General features: G+C 52.9%; 1 protein-coding gene across 1 annotated transcript; it reads right to left on the reverse strand.

The window, feature by feature from the left end:
• Positions 1-862: 862 nt before the first annotated feature.
• On the reverse strand, positions 863-12,030 carry CX3CL1 (C-X3-C motif chemokine ligand 1). The gene is made up of 3 exons (XM_057534414.1): positions 11,906-12,030; positions 5,927-6,047; positions 863-3,973 (listed from the first exon to the last, which is right to left on the reverse strand). Exons 1-3 carry the CDS (start codon positions 11,973-11,975, stop codon positions 2,893-2,895), a joined length of 1,272 nt encoding a protein of 423 aa, XP_057390397.1. The 5' UTR covers positions 11,976-12,030; the 3' UTR covers positions 863-2,892.
• Between the last annotated feature and the right edge of the window lie 7,970 nt (positions 12,031-20,000).

The raw sequence follows: 20,000 nt of genomic DNA on the forward strand, positions 1-20,000 counted from the left end.
TATCAAACTCTGCACTAATTATGGGGAATCGCTTCAGCTAAGGTTTAGCTCTGTAACTGAAAGAGAAAATAAAACACAAACACCCAGCATCCCTAGGGAGGTGCTCTGGACTGAGGGAGAATAAAATTTCCCCACTCTCCATCCTCTTCTGGCACATGAAGAGTTTGACCTTATCTGAGAATGTGATGAAAAGACAGGGACAAGCATTTTCATTTCAAAGCCTCCGTTGGTGTCTCATGTTGCTGAAAGGGTGGTATTCGGGGAGAGGTTGGGGGGCTGTGACTTTGCCTCCAAGCTCCTTCCTGGGGGTGGGAATGGGCAGAAGCAGGAGGGACTGGACTTGGGGTGGAACAGGAGAGCTACTGCGCACTGCTAAGGGCAGTACTAGAATTTGCAGGGTCTTCCCTGGCGGTCCAGTGGTTGAGACTCCGCGCTTCCATTGCAGATGCCGCGCAGGCTGCAGCCGAAAAAAAAAAAAAAAAAGAAGAATTTGCAGCTGGTGCAGAGGCAGCAATCTCAGATTCTTGCAGGAACCTCCAACCCAAATGTCTATGGGGCTTGGCAGGTAGTAAAATGAGGGAAGCAATGTGTAAGAAAAATTATGTGCCCATCATATTCTGTCTTTCCTTGTCCTACTTTTGATGAAGACTTGGACTCAGAGAAAAATATCCTTAGTATAAGAACAACAAGAGAACGGTGATGATAAATGGCAACTGACATGGCCACAGGACCACTGGACCGCCAGGGAAGTCCCGCTTTCCCAGAGAGTGTTGGCCTCTCCTTTGTTCCATCCTCCCCGAGGCTCTGGTGCTGAGCCTGCCCTAGGAAAAGCAACTTTATTTGATTCACAAGACTTTTCAATTTTATTAGTAAAATACAAAATGGCACAGGCATTGGTGATAGTGTTGGAAAAGCAAAATGATCAACCGACTCCTTCTAAAGTCCTCCCCAAATCGTCTTTGTCCCTGTCCTGCTTGGGGGAACTCACAAAGTCCGTGCAAGGGGGACACGCTGTCCCCAGCTGCTTTCTCACAGAGAGGAGCCCCTTCACGGGTGCCCGTCCCTTGAAGGCTCCCAGGCAAGAGGAGCCCCAAAAAGTGCATTCAGATCCGCCGTCTTTCTCTCTGAGCTGTCAGAGTGCCGCCAACCTGAGCCAGGCCCAAACATCCTGTGCCATGACCTGCAGGGGGGCGCAGGAGAGCCAGGCGGGCAGGGAAACACGGCTTCCCTCTCTCTGTGGACCGGAGCCCTGGGTGCTGCCTCTCAGCATCTGTCTACAAAGGAGCATGTCACCTGTACCTGGGGGAAGCCTAGCCCATGGGACACTCCTCTGGTGGAGGGCAAAGAACACCTTCAGAGACAATCAGAGGGAGGTGGGGAGCTGCCGCCAGGGGCCTGAGAGGTGAGGCCTGCAGGTCCGGCTCTGACTGCGGGGTGCTGGCCAGCCCAGTGAGCCTTTGGCCCCATTCAGGCCTGCACGAGTCTTCAGCGCCAAAAAGAGAACCTCTGACTTCATGCCCACAACTTCCCCTCCCCTGCCGGTCCCTCTCCGCAAGACAGAGTCCCTTTCAGAAGTAAACACGGGAACCTCAGCTTTCCCTGGTGGATTCTGATCTCATGGAAATTCCTAGCCCTGCCTGTGGGGGTGAGGGGGGGTGAAGGTGAGGGGAGAAGATCTCAGAGTGCAGAGGACAGTGTCTTCAGGCCGCGAGAGGTGGAAGAGGAACCCAGGCCGCAGGAAAGAAAGAGAAAATGCCTGACTCGGGTCCCTAACAAAGGAGCGAAGGAGCATGGCTACTGCCTGCAGCTGCTCCCCGGCTCCTTCCTCGGAGCCCGCAGGCCTCCTCTCCTCCCTCAGCCTGTCACTCGTCACTGTCACTTCGTTTCAGAGCCAGCGGGGGCGGAGGGGGGGCCTTCAAAGTTGGTCTCTGCGTCTCAAGCGCCCACAGTGCTGACAACGGGGCAGGACCTCCAGGTCACAGCGTCCATGGAAGTGCCGGTCTCATGATTGGCAGAGACCATCTCTTCTGATGAAGGCTGAGAGGCTGTACCCAGGGTCTGCAGAAAGGGGTCTCTGGATCAACTAGTGATGCCTGCCAGGGGTACAGGCTATTGCCGCATATTTGCCGTCCCTCTCCCCTTTCACAGATGGGAAACCGGAGGTATGAATGCCTTGATGGATTGGTGGTGGGCCTGGGACTAGACCCACCAACCTTCACGCTCATAGTCAATGTTCCTTCACAGCACAGACGGGGCACGGCAGCGGGTGGGAATCAAAGCCACCGGATAACTTCATCTCCCATTCTCATGATGCCTACCTGAGGGCCGATCCTTCGCTGGGATCAGTCCCAGGAAACACCACACTAGCCTCATGCAAGAAAAGACAGGTCCCCGGCTGGGGCATGGGGTCTATACAGGGGGCAGGGGAGCTAGCACCGCAGGTGGCCGGGGTGACTGGCAACCACAGCGGGGACCGAGAGACACGATGAGGTCTGAGGGAGTGGGGAGAAGGAGCCTGGCCTGAGGCTCATTTGTAAGAAGGGATGACTGTGGTACCCACAGGGGTGTGGGTCAGAGGGGCTGGGCGTTCAATAAATAATTGTTCACTGGGGCTGGCACGGTATCTAAGGGATCCTCTAACCAGCCAACAGCAGAGGGGAGTTTTCTGACTTGGGACATTGGAGTGAGTTGTGGAGGCCACCCTCTCTGTCCGCAGTAGGTCAAGGATGGTCAAGGGCGGCCTCCAGGAGCTGGGGGCAGTTCCACCCAGAGGGTCCCACCTCCTTGCCCCAGTCATCCCAGCTTGGGCCAGACCCTTGGGTGAGGGTGAGTGTGAGGATGGGGGACCCCAGGCAGCTGAGTTGAACAACTGGATGCAGGCAGGTGGGCAGCTCACACTGGCACCAGGACGTACGAGTTACTGCCACAGCTCCGGGGAACGTAGCGAAGCCCCTCCACCATGTCTCCTGCCATCTTGCGGGGGCAGCCCTGAAGGCTCTGGTAGGCAAACATGGCCACCCCCAGGCAGAAGAGGAGACCGAGGAAGGCCAACAGCCCCACTGCCTGCCTTCGGGTGGCTGCCTGGGAGTCGGGGATGGGAGTGATGAGGACACCCAGCCTCTGGGGGTCCACGGTGGCGTGAATGGGCTCCTGGACCTTGGGGGTCCAGCTGCCAGAGGCCAGTGGATCCGTGCTGGGGGCCGCTTCAGAGGATACAGGGACCACGAAGACATCAGACGTGCTGCCGGGCCCCATGAAAGCGTCCGTGTGAGCTGAAGTGGGACCCATTTCTTTGGACCCTAGAGAGTTCTCTGGCGTGGGGTGCTGTCCCTTGATCCACCCAGGTTGGCCTTCGGGCCCAGTGTTGTCCTCTGGGACTGTGTGTGAAATAGTGGGGGCCTGGGTGGAGGGGGCCTGGGTGGAGGGGGCCTGGGTGGGGAGGGTCTGGGTGGAGGGGGTCTGGGTGGAGGGGGTCTGGGTGGAGGGGGCCGGGGTGGAGGGGGTCTGGGTGGAGGGGGCCTGGGTGGAGGGGGCCTCAGAGGCTTTCCCCTCAGCCTCGAGGTCTGCCCCAGGTTGGTAGGCGGTAGAACTCTGCCAAGACGTGGTGGTGGTGACGGCAGCCTTGTTGAAAAGCTCAGTTCTCTCGGGCCCTCCATCCAGAGTCTTTGAAGTGGAGGGGGACCTGGTCCCCCTGGAATCAGCCACTTCTGGTGGCAGTTCTGGGGAAGTCCCGAAGGCCCTCTGTGCCTCCTGGCTACTGCTGTCGCTTGTGAATTTGGTCTCTGAGGCCTCAGACCAGTCCATGCCCCTGGTGGCTGGGCTGGTCCTGGGCTCACCCACGCCGATTTGCTTCTCGAATGTGCCGCCATTTGGAGCCAGAGCAGCAGCCTTGCGGTCTAGATGCTCCATGGCTTTCTGGACCCATTCCTCCCGTGGGTCAGCACAGAATAATTTTTCCTTCATGGTCTTCAGGCTGCAAGGAAGGAAGACAAGGGACCCAGTGATGCCCAGATGCCATGCAGAGTAGGGGTATCATGCACATGCGCTGCAGGTGAGCAGACCCGGCTAGAAATCCTGCCCCCACCACTTACTAGCTGTGAGCTATGAGTTCTTAGCTGGGGCAGCTCAGCTTACGGAACTTCCGCGTTCTCACCTGAGAACGGGAAAGAGAGCCCTACCTTCCGCGGGGTGACCAACCATCCCAGAAAAACTGGGACTGAGGGCGTTCTCAAGATGCGGGTCTTTTTGTGAAAATTCCAGCAAACTGGGACAAGTTGGTCACCCTACTTCTGTGTTATTGTAGAAGATGAAAATGATGTAAAGCCCCTCGTTGAGAGTAGGAGATCAGTAAAATAATAACAATGTTAATAATAATGTCATTAACATGAAGGTGGGGGCTGTGGGCTACAAGTTTTCTGATTGGGAGAAGATGTCACCAGTGTTCTCTGCCACCAGGTGTAAGACTGGCAAACTTGGTGGTAGGGCCTCCTCGCTCTTGAAAGGACTCGATGTCATAACGTCCTCTGCCTCCTCTCCCTCAGTTGCAGGCTGCCCTCTGGACCTCTACCCTCCTCTCCTAGTGTGTATCCTCAGACTGAAAGGGCCCCTAGGGAGCTCTAACCCTATATATGGTGGCCCTGCTGGGACCCTGAGTGCCATCCAAATCTTGAGCTTCCTTTGAAGCTGTGTGTGGCTGGTTTACTACCGAGACCACAGCTCAGAGCTGGCAGGGACCCTTGCTCCACGCCATGACCTGTGCTAGGCATTTTGCCTGGTTAAACTTCACACCCATCCTGTAAGATGGCTACCACGTGCACCCCCATTTTACAGATGAGACAACCAAGGCTCAGAGAGGTAATGTAAATGTGCCTGGCTCCAGTATGCTAGGAAGCCAGAGAGGTCCAGAAAGCAAGCGTGACCCTGTAGGCCCCACAGGTGCAGTGCTGCCCTAGTGCCATCATCCCCTCTCTGAAGCGTCCCACTTCCCCTTTGCCTACAAAATAGAAGCAAATACGTGGGGGGGTCTGGGGGAAGCGAGTCTTGACAGGTGAGCAGAGAGGTCAGGCAGTAGCACACTTGCTCCTCTTAGTAACAATCAGTGGGAGGAAGTACAACTTCCTTTAGCTGAACCCCTACTTCGAAGGCCCACTGGCCATTTCCTGTTGCCAGGACTCAGTGTCTGGTTGAGTCTGGCAGAGGCCACTTTAAGACCCAAAGGTCAGTCCTGGGGAAAGGCCTCAGGGCTGGGCGATTGGCAGTACTCAAGAAGGACCCCAGAGGATCAAGCAGCCAAGATGGCCAGGGATCCCAACAGCCAGAGGGGAAGCTGGCTTGGCTTGACCCCTCCCCAAAGTCTCAGAGGGATTCTATTTCCCCATCTGTCCAATGGCGATAATAACCTTGGCCTCTCCTATTGCCAGCAGCTTCCGGGCACCCTGCCAAGCACTTTAGTTTCATTATCTCCTTTCAGCTTCCCCAAACTACCCATTTTACAGATAAGGAAACTAAAGTGCAAAGGGTAGGCAATATGACCAGGGCCACCCAGTCTGTAAGTGGTGAAGCCAGGATTTGCACCAGATCTGTTGGCGTCCGGAGCCTGCACATTCAGAGCACCGTGTTTTCATCCCCCATGAAATCCAGCAGGTTCGAGGGCTGCATAAACACCCTTTGGCCCAGAAGGAATCATCACCCTCGGTGGCATCTCCAGGCCACGGCCGTTCAGGAAGCCACAGCTCACCTTTGCCCTGTGGCACAGATATTAAGATTGGCGAGGAGGCCAGCAGGTCAGGAGCAAGAGGAGCGTTTGCAGAGGCCCTGGGCCAGGAGCCCAGCTTTGGGTGACAGGATGTGGACGTGGATTAGCAGAGGCCAGGGAACCATCCCCGGGGCCTGAAAGGAATTCAGAGGCCAAGAGGGCAGTACCTACATGATGGCACGTTTGCCGCATGATTCTTGATTTCGTTGGTAGTGAACTAGACGAGCCACGGGGATCTCCGAGGTCATTTTGCTGCACGTGATGTTACACTTCTTCACACCAAGGTGCTGTCCTGAGCCCACAGAGGCCCCCAGTCAGCAGGACTGTCCATGGGCATCTGGCTTCCCAGCCCCATGCCAGCTTGTCCCCGCCACGCACCCCCCAAACCAGAACCGATGCCCCACACCCTTGACCTCAGCCCCCTGTCCCGGGCCAAACCTCTCTATGCCTCAGTTTCCCCACCTGTAAAATAGAGACAGCAATAGAACCTTCCTCAGAGGGTTGCTGTAAGGTGATGAAAATGAATTCTTACTTATAAAGCTCTTATTGCCTGGCACCTTGTGTTTAATTTTAAAAATTAAGTCGCTATAGTTGGTTCACCCAGGGGAGAGGAGTGTGAGACTGTCAAGGATCTGCCTGAGGTCACACAGCCAGCAAGTGATGGAACAGGGTCTCCTGCCAGGCCTGGCTCCCGCCCCTTCTGGACCCAGGAGGCTGCCCTTGCCCCCACCATGCTTTTACTCCAGTAAGTCACCTGCTCAACTATCGCCCCCTCCCATCCCTATCCCATCCATCCCTCTCCGCCTGATCCATATTCATGGATTTCCACAACCTCTGGGACACACCCAGACCTCCGTCCATCCACACCCCACGTGTATACCCTATGACACACACGTACACTCATAGCAACAAACACAATGACACATATATATATGCCCCCCCCAAAAAAAACACATAAAGGCATACATGCAACCAAGCACACATAGCGGATAATATAATTTTTTAAATATATAAGTACAACCACCTTCTAAGGAGTGTGCTGAGTAGGTGATCCTTTGTTCTGCCATTAAGAGCCAGGACGATTTTGGAAGCAGTTTCTGGAGAGGAACGCAATGGGCCATTTGGATTCCCGGGGCAAGCTGGTGGAGCAGGAGTAAGGAGGAGGAATGGAGATGCGTTGTACATGGAGTGGGGACAGAGTGAGATGGGCGGGGGCCTGCAGATGGCTGCGTCCCACGTGGAGCCAGACAGAAACCCCAGGACAGAATGACGGTGACTCAACAGATAGTTGAGAACCCATACATTTTATATAAACATTCGAGTGGTTTGCATTGCATTTCCGCCTTTCCCTAAAATCTCCAGCAAAATTTACTCTGTTTGCTGTAAGCTGTAGAGGGGTATGCAAAAAATGAGGAAGAACCTGAGTGTAAGATCTGGGTCAAGGTCATATGCAGCCGAAGCATGACCTCAGAGGGTTTTGCAAAAATCTAGAGGCCAGGACTTCCAGGGCAGTGGAGCTGAGGGAACAAACGTATTTAGCTCTGCAGAGCTAGGGAGGCCCCAGGTGACCCCCACCCCGGGTTCCACCAAAACACACATAGCTCACACACAAATACTTATGTGTGTGGACATGCAAACCAAACACGCTCCGCCTTCCCAAATACAGGCGTGCACACACACCTTCTAGAATCTGCCACCCCTTCTCTCATCATTTCCCCTGCCTCGGCCCACCCTGCTTTGTGGGAAAGGGGGTGCAGGGCTTGCAGGATGGAGCTGGGCCATTAGGGGGCAGCACTAGTAGCTCCGGAGGTGGTCGTGGTGGTGGTGGGGCTCCCTGCAGCTGGTCCCTGAGTCACCGGTAGCCCTTTCTCTCTGAGGAACCAGGATGTGAAAGAAGCTTTATCACCCTCCTTCTCCCACAACGGGACCTCAGAATGACTCAGCTGCAGCCTCCCCAGGTCCTGTTGAGTAGAGCCAGGAGCCGGCCCCTGGACTGGTGTGGCAGGTGACTTCCAGAGGAATCCCCAGAAGAATGGTGACCCCGGATGACCTGGAGCCGGGAGAGGCTGTCCAGCGGGCAAGAGGGATAAGCTCGGGCAGGTCAATTTGCTCTTCTGACTTGCTTCCACTGCCCACCTCCAGGGCTTAAAGAACCACAGAGGCGGTCTGTCCTAAAGTCTCCACCCTCTGCCGTGGTGCCTGAATGGCCCTGACCAGGCTCTGTTCTTGGTTCTGCTTGAGAAGGTTGTATAACTAACTGGGGTGTCTTTTCTTCTCAGAACTGAAGTTTTCTTTTCTGTAACTGGAGATAATGCCTCCACCAGCCAGTCATCTATTACCTGTCTGTCAAATGAGTGTCAGGAGGACAGGGACCTTGTATGTCTTGGCGTCACAGTGTTTCCCAGCATCCAGCATAAGGTGGATATAAATATTCATTGAAGGAAATAATGTCTCAATCTACTTATCCCTTCACATACCTCCCCATCCATCTATCCATCCATCCATTTATCTGCCACCCCCTTGTCAATCCCCTACCCGTTCCCTGCCACCCACCTGTCTACCTCCCATCCATCCCTACTCACCCTGGTTCATCAACCTATCCGTGCCCCACTCACCCACCTATCACGTGTCCATCCCCTACGCATCCTACACCCCCTTCATCTACCCACCCCTCCATCTCTCACCAGCCCACTCACAAATCCTTCATTATCCATCCATTCATCCATCCATTTCCTGATTCAGGCAACACTTGTCTGAGTTACTTTTGAGTATCTACAAAGACCCAGACCCTCTTGTCCTTAACCCTGAGCTCCTTCTCCCGAAGGTGCTGGTGCTGAGCTTGGAGAGAGCACCTCAATCCCAATAAATGCTATCAGATCGCCATGTTTACTCAGTCAACCAACAAATGCCGACCTGGCTCTTGCCAGGCCCTGTGAGGAGTAGAGGGATGAACAAGGCCCATCTCTGCCCTCAGAAGTCTCCCAGCCTGATGGACAGCTAAGACATAACCACAAAGTATCAGAGCTTTTCTTAGTAGAACACCTACTCTGTTTTGGACCTTATGCTCAGCACACACACATCTGCTCTCATTAATTCCTGCAAAAGGATGATTTTTATCCCCATTCTAAAGATGCAGAAGCTGAGAATCAGAGAGGTTTAATGACTTGCCCAAAGCCACACAACTGCTTAGTGGCAGATCTGGTTTTCCTCCCAGCCCCTAGACATCCACTGTTCTAGGCTGCCTTAAACACCAGGTAAAAACACCATGTTCCAGAACAGACCCCAAATTGTGCCAGGGTTTACAGGAGGGAGAGACCACTTCCAACTGCAAGTGATCGGGAGACGTTTCTTAGAGGAGGTGTACATTAGGCTGGACCTCAAGGACTGTTTGGAGGATTACAGGCAGGAAAAGATGGGAATGTTCCGGGTCTCTGGGTATTTGGGTGGTAGAGGAGGCTTGAGCCATTGCTCAGCTGTGTGTCCTGGACGAGTGACTGAGGTTCTCTGAGCCTCCATTCCCTTACCTGTAAAATGGACATGATAATACCTGCTGTGCAGGATGGTTATGAGAATGAAGCTTTAAAAATATCTGGGCCCTTAGAGCAGGGTTTTCTCAACAGCAGACACCACTCACATCTCGGACCACATAATTCTTTGCTACGGAGGCTGTTCTGTGTCCCGTAGGACTTTGGGCATCATCCCTGGCCTCTCCGTACTAGGTGCATGAGCACCCCCCAACCAAAATGCAACAACCAAAACTGTGTCCAGAAATTGCCAAATGTCCCCTTGGGGGCCGAATCCCGCACTGAGGAGCGCTGCCCTGGAGACACCCATGTGTCCCCGCCCGGCTCCCTCAACGTCCCCTTCTTCCCTGACCCCCTACTTAAAATCTCAACACCTTCCCCACCACCCCCGACTCCCTGCTTTTTTAAATCGCAGCGCTTTTTCCCTTCTCACAGACCAAATCTGTTTATTTTGAGGATTGTCTGTCTTCTCCGGTTGATGCTCGGCACGCTGAGGGCTGGGATCTCTGGCAGTTTTATTCACTGATGTGTCGCCAGCACCTAGAATTGTGCCTGACACATAGTAGATGCTCAGCCAGTGAATGAATCAACAAAATGCACAAGGAAGCACTTTGTGACAAACAAAATCCTAACCAACGGAGACATAGAGGAATTTTAATTTAAGTTCGACTTGGGCCTGGACCTGACCCTCTGGATTTATCCTCCCCTGCCTTCCCCCCACCCACACCCTAACCAGGGGGGCAGACGACAGCAGCTTAATTCAGGGCTTTTTTTTGCTCTCTTTCTTGTTGGAGCTTGAGTGGGAGTGAATGCGTCAGTGCTTGGGGAGAAAAATTCACTGCTCTGACTTGTATCTGCAGGTTTGTTATATAAAGCAGAGGAGCCTCTTGCCTGACACAGCCCTGCAAACCCACATTTGGGAACTGACGCAGCCACCCTGCACCTGCCAGGGCAGTAGCCACGAAGTCCCCAGCCCCCTTCCAGACCTCTCTGGCTTGTGGACCACTCGCTAGTCCTGCAGGGGTTCCCAGGGGCTCTCTCAGAGCCACAAATGTCAGCATGGCTAAGGACTTCCAAGATGATCCCAGCCCAATGCCCAGTCTTAAAGGAGGAAAAACTGAGGCTTGGAAAGGTTGAAATAATGTGAGTATCTCCCAGCAAAATCAGTGACCAAGATTGGGGCGGGAACCTGATGATTCTGAAGCCTCGGGCTGCTGGATAGAGCATCCAGAGTCCCCCCAGGATCCCCTCTCCATCCTAACATAGAAGACCTCCACCCCCAGCTTAGTATAAGTAATCCCTCCTCCTCCCACTTTCAAAGCGTCCTCATAGGCATTAGAGCCTCACCACATGGCGGCAATAGCTATCTTTAAAGGTGCGGCAGCTGGGACCAAAGAAGGCAAGACCCCACTCAGGGTCAGGGCTATGGCAAAGCAGCCTCCATCGGAGCCCACGTCTTCCGGTACTCACTATCCCCAACACCTCGGAGTTCAGTGTTCTAGCCCAGGAAGCAGGAAGGCCAGCGGCACGAGGCCCACCCCACCCCACCCACCTGCTCTCTGCCCCACTGGTGGGCTTTCCCCAAACAGAGGGACTCGGGGGACAGTTTGCTCCACGGAGGCACTCTGGAAGCTGGAGACTGGTTTTCATTTTCCCAGCCTGGCTGTGTGCCCTAAGGCAGCCTCCCACCCTCTCTGAGCCCCAACCTGCCGGATGGTCCGGGTATTCCCTGAGGATGGGGCTGACTCAAACGGTTCTTGAAGGCAGTGTGATCCACAGAGGTGGTGAGCATGCATCCACACTCTCTCCTGCGCCCACTCTTACCCTCTCCTGCCCTACTTGCTGGCTGTGCATCCTCAGGCCAGTTTCTAAACCTCTTTGGGCCTCCATCTTACTCATGTCGGGTGGGATGGATACATCATGCCCTATCAGGTCCCAGGCTCCAGAAAGCAAGTGACTGGAGGTGCAAACATTTCTAAGCTATGCTTGTAGGAGAAAGGCAGTATCATGCGGGAGACACATGCAGAGGGACTGGGGGCTACAGGCCAGAGCAACAGTGATGAGTCCAATTCATGAGCTGCAGTGACCTTGACCTCCACTGGTCCTGGGCCCCCTACTCCTGGGAAGGACTTGAAATCAGGGCAGGAGAAAGTCCCAGTGTGGCTTAGCCCGGGGCCAAGCTGAGACTCAGGAGTCAGGGCTGAGGGTTACATATTAACCCCGGGCATGGAGACCAGCCCACAGTCTGCCAGGGCTCCCACCCCAGGGCCCACCAAGAGCATCCTCGGGCTTCCCACAGCCCCACCTCCTGGCACCCCTCCACACCCGGCATCTTGTGCTGCCCGCACCACCTCTCTGTGCTGCCACGCGGTCGCCACCTTGCTCACTGGGCCGGGCAGGGACAGTCTCTGGAGACGGTAAATCTTTCCAGCCGGAGGGGCAGTCCTGAGTCCGGGACCGCCACCAGGGAGATGCCCAGCCCCCTCTGGCATATCAGTCAGGAAGGGGCTGCCATGGATCTCAGCCTTACGCGGGCAGGGTCCGGGGGCCCTCATGGAGCCCTGAGGGGCAGAAGTGGGGCTGGGGGCTCCCCAACCCCGCTCATGCCTGAGTCCACCCCACTCACCAGCCAGCAGCACGATCAGATGGCAGAGGGCGGTCAAGCGGAGCAGCCACGAGAGAGGCAGAAGAGCCATGGTCGAGGGGGTCCGGGGGTGCCGGGGCGGGCGTGGGGGCCCTCGTCGGGGCTCGGTGCAGTCCTCTCGCTGCCTGAGCTCTGCCGCGGTTTATAATGGGGCTCCACTGCCTCTGCCTCTGCCTCGCTCGCCCCCACAGGCAGCAGGCAGGCGGTGGGAGGGGAGAGGAAGGGAGCGTGTGCAGCGACTGAATTCCTTAGGATGTTGCCAAGGAGCTGAGGCGCTCCCAGGCTCCGGGTGAGGGCTCCTGGGAGGGTAATGGGCTGGCTTCTCATACGGGGACCCGCCTGGGAGGCTGGACAAAGCCTGCTAGGGTTCAAAGGGCCTCCTCTCCTCCCATCTGCTGGGGCCACCTTCCTACTGGGAGCTGGCACACGCCCTAGGGTCCGACCTGGGGCCCTAGCTCCTAAGTGGGCAGTAAACCAAAGGACAGAAGACTAGAGAATGCTGGCTGCGGGCAAGCCAGGAGGACACAGGGCCCGTCAGTCTGGGTCTGACGAAGTCTCCTTTGGTCTGGGAGGTAGCTCTCCCACGCCAGGAAGGACCTCCAGCCCTTACCTCTTAAAGCCCCAACACCTGGGGGACCTTGTTCATCGAAGTATCCTCCGAGCCCAGCATGCAGCCTGGCAAACAGTAGGGGCTCCGTACAGCAAATGCCTGCTGAGAGAATGATCCAGCCCAACTTCATAGGGACAAATGGGCAAACTGAAGCCCAGAGAGGGGGCAGAATCATGCCAGGTCATAGAGGTCATCAGAGCAGAGAACCCACCTCCCGCTGCCACAGAGAAGAGTAGGTGTGAACAGGGCGTGGGCAGTTCAGGCAGGACACAGACAAGAGCCCCGGCCTCCCTGCTTCCAGCCCCCCGACCTGTCCTTTCCTCATTTGCACCCGCTTCCATCGCTGGCTCTGACCCTCTGTGAGCCCACGGGAAAAACACGGCTGCCAGCCTCACCCCTGGTAACTCAGGGCCTCTCGGTTGGTCCTTAACTCGGCAGCATGCTTGAAAAAGTCCGGCCCCTCACGGGGCCTCAGTTCTCCATCTGTACAAGGAGGAAGTTGGGCTTATCCACTGAGGAGGGAGCTGCGCAGCTCTGACTTTCTAGGTTCTCTCTTTGTTAGAGGTGGTGACAACAGGACCAGGCATGATCGGCCATCAGCTCCCACCAAACTGGTATAAGTGCTTGCTGGGGTAAATGGGTGCAGCACAGCTGCTTTCATGGCTGCTTTTCCTGCAGGCAGTGGCAATAATGCCCAAGACTCTGGAAGAGTCTAACAGGAGCCTAGCTCAGTCTGGGACAGGAGTTAACTGTGAACCCACTCCCATCTAGGCAAGTCTGGGCTGCCAGCCAGAGCAAAACCAGTTTGTGAGGCACTGTTGCAGGCTACGGAGCCAGTTGGTCTAGGCTGGGCTGGGTGGAGGGGTCACAGCTCCCAAGGCCAGGGTACCTCTCTCTCACCCAAGCACAGTAAAGCTGCCTAGGGTGTGGAGCTAAGAGCCTGGACCCTCCTTGACAGGGAGGAGCACCCCTGGCACTGGCCAGTGTCCACTCAGGCTCAGAGAATCTGTTGCAGCCCATGCAGATACGAAGCTAGTAACCTTCACATCCCTCGGTGTATAGCTGTTGAGGCCCAGAGGGGGACAAGAAGTGAAACAAACTGAGGTCCAAGGCTTTCTGTTCTGCCCAAGTAGGAGCAGATGAAGAAAAGGGGGAGGAGGAAGAGGAGGAAGAAGAGACGGAGGAGGGGGAGGGCCAGGGGTAGGGGACAAGTGGGAGGAGGAAGGGGGGAGAAATAGGGAGGAGGGAAGGGGGAGAGGGGAGAGGCAAGAGGCAAGTCCTGGGAAGCCCCACACTTCATTAAGGACAAGACCCGGGTTGGGCCAGGTATTTGGGGGTAAAGACCCTTGTTCCCTTGGCCCCGGACTATGCTCCAAAGGATTTAGAAAGCAACGGCTTTGGGATCAGATGATCCTGGCTCTGCCACTATCTTTGTGTGATCTTGGGAGGCTTCCCTGCCCCTCTGAGTTCACACTTACTCTGAGATAGGCACTGTTTTAAGTGCTTTGTATGACTAATTCAGGAAATCATGACAACAAACCCAGGTGTAAGCAAAATACCATTGTCGTGGTCCATTTTATGGATGGGGAAACTGAGGCATGCAGAAGTTAAGGAATTTTCTGAGGATCACCAGCCAGGAAGTGGGGGAGCCTGGATTTGCCCCAGCCAGCTGGCTCTGGAGTCTGAGCTCCTGATCACCAGACTATACCACCTCCCTCCATCCCCACTTCGTGGAATGCTGTGAGAATTGAGTTTGTGCCCTTAAGGTGCCGGTTCAGAGCCTGGCACGAAACAGGTGCCAAAACACAGATATAACACTGCTTTTCTTTGTTCAGCCCTTGGGAACATCCCCTATCTTCTACTGGCCCAGCTTTCCCTCCCATAAAATTGGAATGGTCACCCCACCTACCTCATCAGGGTGTTAAGAACTAACTGAGTTTAGATTCAGTTCAGACACAGGAGCCAGGCTTTTAGGATGGTGGGACCTGGAGACAAACATGACTCCGCCGCTTATGAGGGGTATCACTTTGGGCAAGTGACTTAACCTCTCTGAGCCTCAGCTTCCCCTTCTGTAAAATGGGATGCTAAAGCCACCTCATCAAATCACTCCCTGGAGGAGTTCATAAAACTAAGGACTTTCAGAGTGCCTGGCACACAGAAACCATTGGTGTTTGTTATTCAGCCCTGATGTGTGCCTAGCACTGTGGTGGGACAGTGTTGGTGGGGGAGCATAGGCAAATAAGCCAAAGTCTTTGCCCCAAGGAGCCCCAGCTCACTGGCAGGGAGAAGATGCAAGTCCTACCAGAGATTCGAAGGCTGCAGGTCTTAGGGAGGGAGAGAAGCCTTTGTTCTTGTCTGGGAATCAAGGAAGGCAGGAATGAGAGACGATATTTCAATCAGAAGATGGACAGAGGGACTTCCCTGGTGGCGCAGTGGTTGAGAGTCCTCCAGCCAAAGCAGGGGACATGGGTTCGATCCCTGGTCTGGGAGGATCCCACATGCTGTGGAGCAACTAAGCCCAGGTGCCACAACTACTGAGTTTGCGGTCTAGAGCCCGCGAGCCACAGCTACTGAGCCTGCGTGCCGCAACTACTGAAGCCTGTGCGCCTAGAGCCCGTGCTCTGCAGCAAGAGAAGCCACCGCAATGAGAAGCACGTACATCGCTTGCCGCAACTAGAGAAAGCCTGCGCGCAGCAACAAAGACCCAATGCAGCCAAAAATAAATAAATAAAATAAATTTATTAAAAAAATTTTTTTATTAAAAAGAAAAAAAGATGGGCAGAATTTTGCTTTTTTTTTTTACATTATCGTTTTGAAAAATTTGTTAACAGTAAAGAAGAAATGAAACAAAGAGCTTTCCTATCTCTACCACCAAGATTCAATGATTAGTGTTTTTTCATATTTGCTTCATCTTTCTTCTTCTTTTTTTTTTTTTTGCTAAGCCATCTCAGAGTAAATTATGGTTGCCTGATACTTTGCCCCTTGAATTCTTCAGCATGTACCTCCATTGTATAGACATTGTCTTACATAAATAGAATACTATTATCCCACCTAACAAAACTAACAATGATTCCTATGTCTTGTAATATTTAGTTAATATTCAAATTTCTCCAATTATCCCAAAATGTATTTTAAGTTTCTTCTCCTTCCCTCCCTTTTTCTCTCTCCTCCTTCTTTCCTATCTCTCTCTCTCTCTCTCTATCTACCTATTTATCTAACCATACATATCTATCTATCTATCTATCTATCTATCTATCTATCTATCTATTGAACCAGGGTCCAATCTAGGTTCATGCATTGCTTATGGTTATTTCTATTTATTCTACGATAGACCTCCTTTACATTTTTCATGACATTGACTTTCTGAAGAGTCAGGACCATTGTCTCACACGCTGTTCTCATTCTTTTTTTTTTTTTTTTCTTAAATTTATTTATTTAATTATTGTTGGCTGTGTTGGGTCTTTGTTTCTGTGCGAGGGCTTTCTCTAGTTGCGGAGAGCGGGGGCCACTCTTCATCGCGGTGCGCGGGCCTCTCACCATCGCCGCCTCTCCCGTTGCGGAACACAGGCTCCAGACGCGCAGGCTCAGTAGTTGTGGCTCACGGGCCCAGTTGCTCCGCGGCATGTGGGATCCTCCCAGACCAGGGCTCGAACCCATGTCCCCTGCATTGGCAGGCAGACTCTCAACCACTGCGCCACCAGGGAAGCCCCATCATTCTTAATTTATTGAATTATTTCCTTGTGATGTCATCTAATTTGTTCCTTTACCCTATATATTTCCTGTAAACTGGAAGTTAGATCTAGAGGCCTGATTAGATCTTAGCTACAAATCCTTGGTAAGAATCCATTATGAGTAATACTTTGTACACCAATCACATCCACCACGATGGACAGGTTATTCCACTATTCTTGAGAGATTGATGGCCGACCGCTAGATCTCTCCACTGCGGAAGTGTTATTCCCTTTGTGATTCACAAGTAACTTGCCATATGCAGACAGGCAGGATTTTGACTGACCATTCCAGGCAGAGGGAAAACTTAACCAAGGTGGAAAGCACAGGACCTAGGCAGGGGTTGGGGAACGGTCCAATGCCATTGGTTCTGAGGAAGGAATGGGCAGGGAGGCTGTAGTTGGACACTTTGAAGCTGGAGTGAGGAAAGAGAATGTTGTTCAGGGGCAAAGGGGAGCTGGGGATCTTCTGAGCTGAGGAATAACTAGAGCAGCGCTGGGCAGCAGGCAAGTAGGTTCTCTCAGAGTCGGTGGGATGGTAGGGATGGGGGTCTTCCCACCCATACCTCTGCAGGCCCACAGATGGCTGGAGCCCTGCGTGGGTGTCCCAGAGAGCAGGGAGCCTGTGTCGTTCTTGTGGAACATGAGCGATTCCCCCAGCATTGGAAGCAGAACAGAAACAACATGGGGATCAGGGTGGGGAGCCCTGGGCACCCCTGTGGGGTCCCAGGATGGTAGGAGGAATGTGGTGGCCAGGGAGGTGGTCATCTCCAGGGCCCCTTGGGAACAGCCTTCCCTGTCCCAGCCAGTCCTGCCCAGCTCACCTTTTCTGACCAGTAAAGAGGGCTACCCCCATGCACTGGGCATTTCCTCTGTCTGTGCACATGCCTGGCCACACCCTCTTTTTTAGTGTGGTAAAATATACATCACGTAAAAATTAACATTTTAACCACTTCTAAGTGTTCAGTTCTGTGGCATTAAGTACATTCACATTGCTGTGCAACCATCACCACAATCCATCTCCAGAACTTTCTCATCTTGCAAAACTGAAACTCCAGACCCGTTAAACAATAACTCCCATTTCCTCCTGCCACAGCTCCTGGAAACCACCATTCTGCTTTCTGTTTCTATGCATTTGACTCCTCTAAGAATCATACAGTATCTGTCTTTTTGTGACTGGCTTATTTCACTTACCACGATGTCTTCAAAGTTCATCCATGTTGTAGCAGGTGTCAAAATTTCCTTCCTTTTAAGGCGGAATTATATTCCATTGTATGGATAGACCACATTTTGCTTATGCATCCATCCATCGATGGACACTTGGGTTGTTTCCACCTTCTGGCTATTTCAGAAAATGCTGCAATGAATACGGATGTACAAATATCTGTTCCTGTCCCTTTCAATTCTTTTCTGTGTATGCCCAGAGGTGGGATTTCTGGATATGGTTGTTCTATGTTTAATTTTTTGAGCAACAGTCACACTGTTTTCTACAGCGACTGTACCATTTTACATTCCCATCACCAATGCACAAGGGTTCCAATTTCCCTACACCCTCACCAACCTTGTTTGTTTTTTTTTTATAGTAGCCATCTTAATGAGTATGAAGTGGTATCTCATTGTGGTTTTGATTTGCATTTCCCAAACGATTAGTGTTGTTAAGCATCTTTTCATGTGTTGGGTAGGAAGAAATTTTCCTCTACACTTCTAGGTTCTCCTGGCTGGTCTAAGAATTAAATTGGCATGAGACAGATTAACAGGAGAAAAGTCAAACAAAAGTTTAATAACTTGTATATATGGGAGAGGCCCAGGAAAACTGAGTAACTTGCCAAAATGGCTGAAACCTTCAGAGGTCGCTGGGGGTAGTGGTTTGGGACTTCAAAGGGGAGGAAGACGATCCACAGGGAGATAGAAAAGTGAATGTTTGGTAAATAAATGTTTGCTGGGTCATGCAGAGACAACGGGACACAGAGTGGACCCTGATCTCCAGACGCTGCCGAGTCCTCCCCACCACAGTTCGCCCCATATTCTTTGCAGATACCTCTGGCGATAGCTCTGTAACTGTGACCAGTCCTTTATCTAAATTCTTTCAGGCAGTTAAGGCGGAAGTAACAAGGAAAACTTCCCGAGTCTTCTGTTTCTTAAAAATAATCAGCCTAAATTAGTCCTCATGCCAAAGAGACACATTCTGGGGTGGCAAATATTGCTCCCCTACAATGTGCCTGTTAACCATCCAAGTCTTTGCCCATTTTGTTATTGGGCTGTCTGTACCTTCTTATGAGATTCTCACAGCTACATGCACCATGTGCTTTTATCGCCCCCTATTCACAGAGGGAGAAATTGAGGCTCAGAGGGACCAAGTAACTTGTTCCAGACACGCAGCCAGTGAGAGTTCCTATATCTGTCTGAATCCGTGACCTGTGCCCTTCATCATACTTCTCCATGCCTCCCAGACAATGTTCTATGTGTCTGTAGCTTCAACCCTGGAAATCCCACTGTGAGAGCCAGATCCAAAAGGGAAAAAAGGCCACTTGTGCCAAGATGTCCATGGAACAGTATGCACACCGAGGAAATAATGAAGATGCACCAAGGGCAGAGGAGTCCTTTTTTGTTGTTGTTTTGGCAGAGTGAGCTGTGTCCAGGAACTTCAGGGAAGCAGGCCCATTTGAGGGTCCAGGGAAGTTAGCGCCAGATGAACTGGGTTTGGAGTGCTCCCCAAACCCACTCCCTCTTCCTCCTGGACACACAGCTTGGCTGTACTTCCCAGCATCCCTTGCTGTCAGGGTGGTCATGTGACTAAGTTCTGTCAATGGCACATGGGCAGAAGTGATGAGCCCCTCTTCTTGGCCCAGCTCATAAAAAACCTTCCCACAAGCCTCTATTCTCTTTTCCCGTCTGCTGGATGAGGGAGAGGAGACCTGGTCCTGGAGGTGGGCAGGGCCATGAGAAGGAAGCAACCTGGGTCCTTGAATGACCACATGGATGGAAGGTCGCCCACAGACCAGGAATGCCTGATAAGACTTCGTGTGAGAAGAAAAAAACTTCTATGGAGTTGAGCCACTGAGATTTTGGGGGTTGTTTGTTGCAAGTAGCATTTCCTGACTGATATACTCTCCTCTGCCTCTGTGTCCACCCTTGAAGTGGGAAGGTTGAGACTGGGTTATTGAATGAATGGATGAATATGCTGCTCAAAGATCTAGACTTGAGGACTGAATGAATGATTTCATCAGCTCCTCCTGACAAGTGGTCCCAGGGTGGACAAATGTCTGGGGTTCCTGGCTGACACTTGCTCAGCTACTTCCCAGGTCCTCATGTCTAGCTGGGATTCCCTACCTTCTCACAGGGTGACCTTGGGCAAGCCAGCTCACATATAAATGTCAAGGGCTTCCCCACTGGGAGAGAGGGGCCATGGGTCCCCTGCCCCACCTCACAGGAACAGCACATGCCAAGGAACAAAACAGACATTGTTGTAGAGGATTTATTTTCCAGAAGGCTTGAGGGGCAAGGGCAAGGGCAGGACAGGAGTGGAGGGAGATCCCAGAACAATTGAAGGCCCTGTGCGTGGGCAGTGGCCAGGTTAACACTTCCAGTGCCTATAGTGGGCAAATGACCTTGGGCTCCCGGGGGGACACAAGCCCTGGAAGACACTGAGTTTCATGGCCAGCAAAGCCATATTTTCTGTGACTTGGATCTGAGCCCCACAGCAATCCCATAAGGTAAGTATTCTCACTCTCAGGTGAGG

This window comes from Balaenoptera acutorostrata, chromosome 19, assembly GCF_949987535.1.
Source record: "Balaenoptera acutorostrata chromosome 19, mBalAcu1.1, whole genome shotgun sequence".
In the NCBI taxonomy this organism is placed as follows: Eukaryota; Metazoa; Chordata; class Mammalia; order Artiodactyla; family Balaenopteridae; genus Balaenoptera; species Balaenoptera acutorostrata.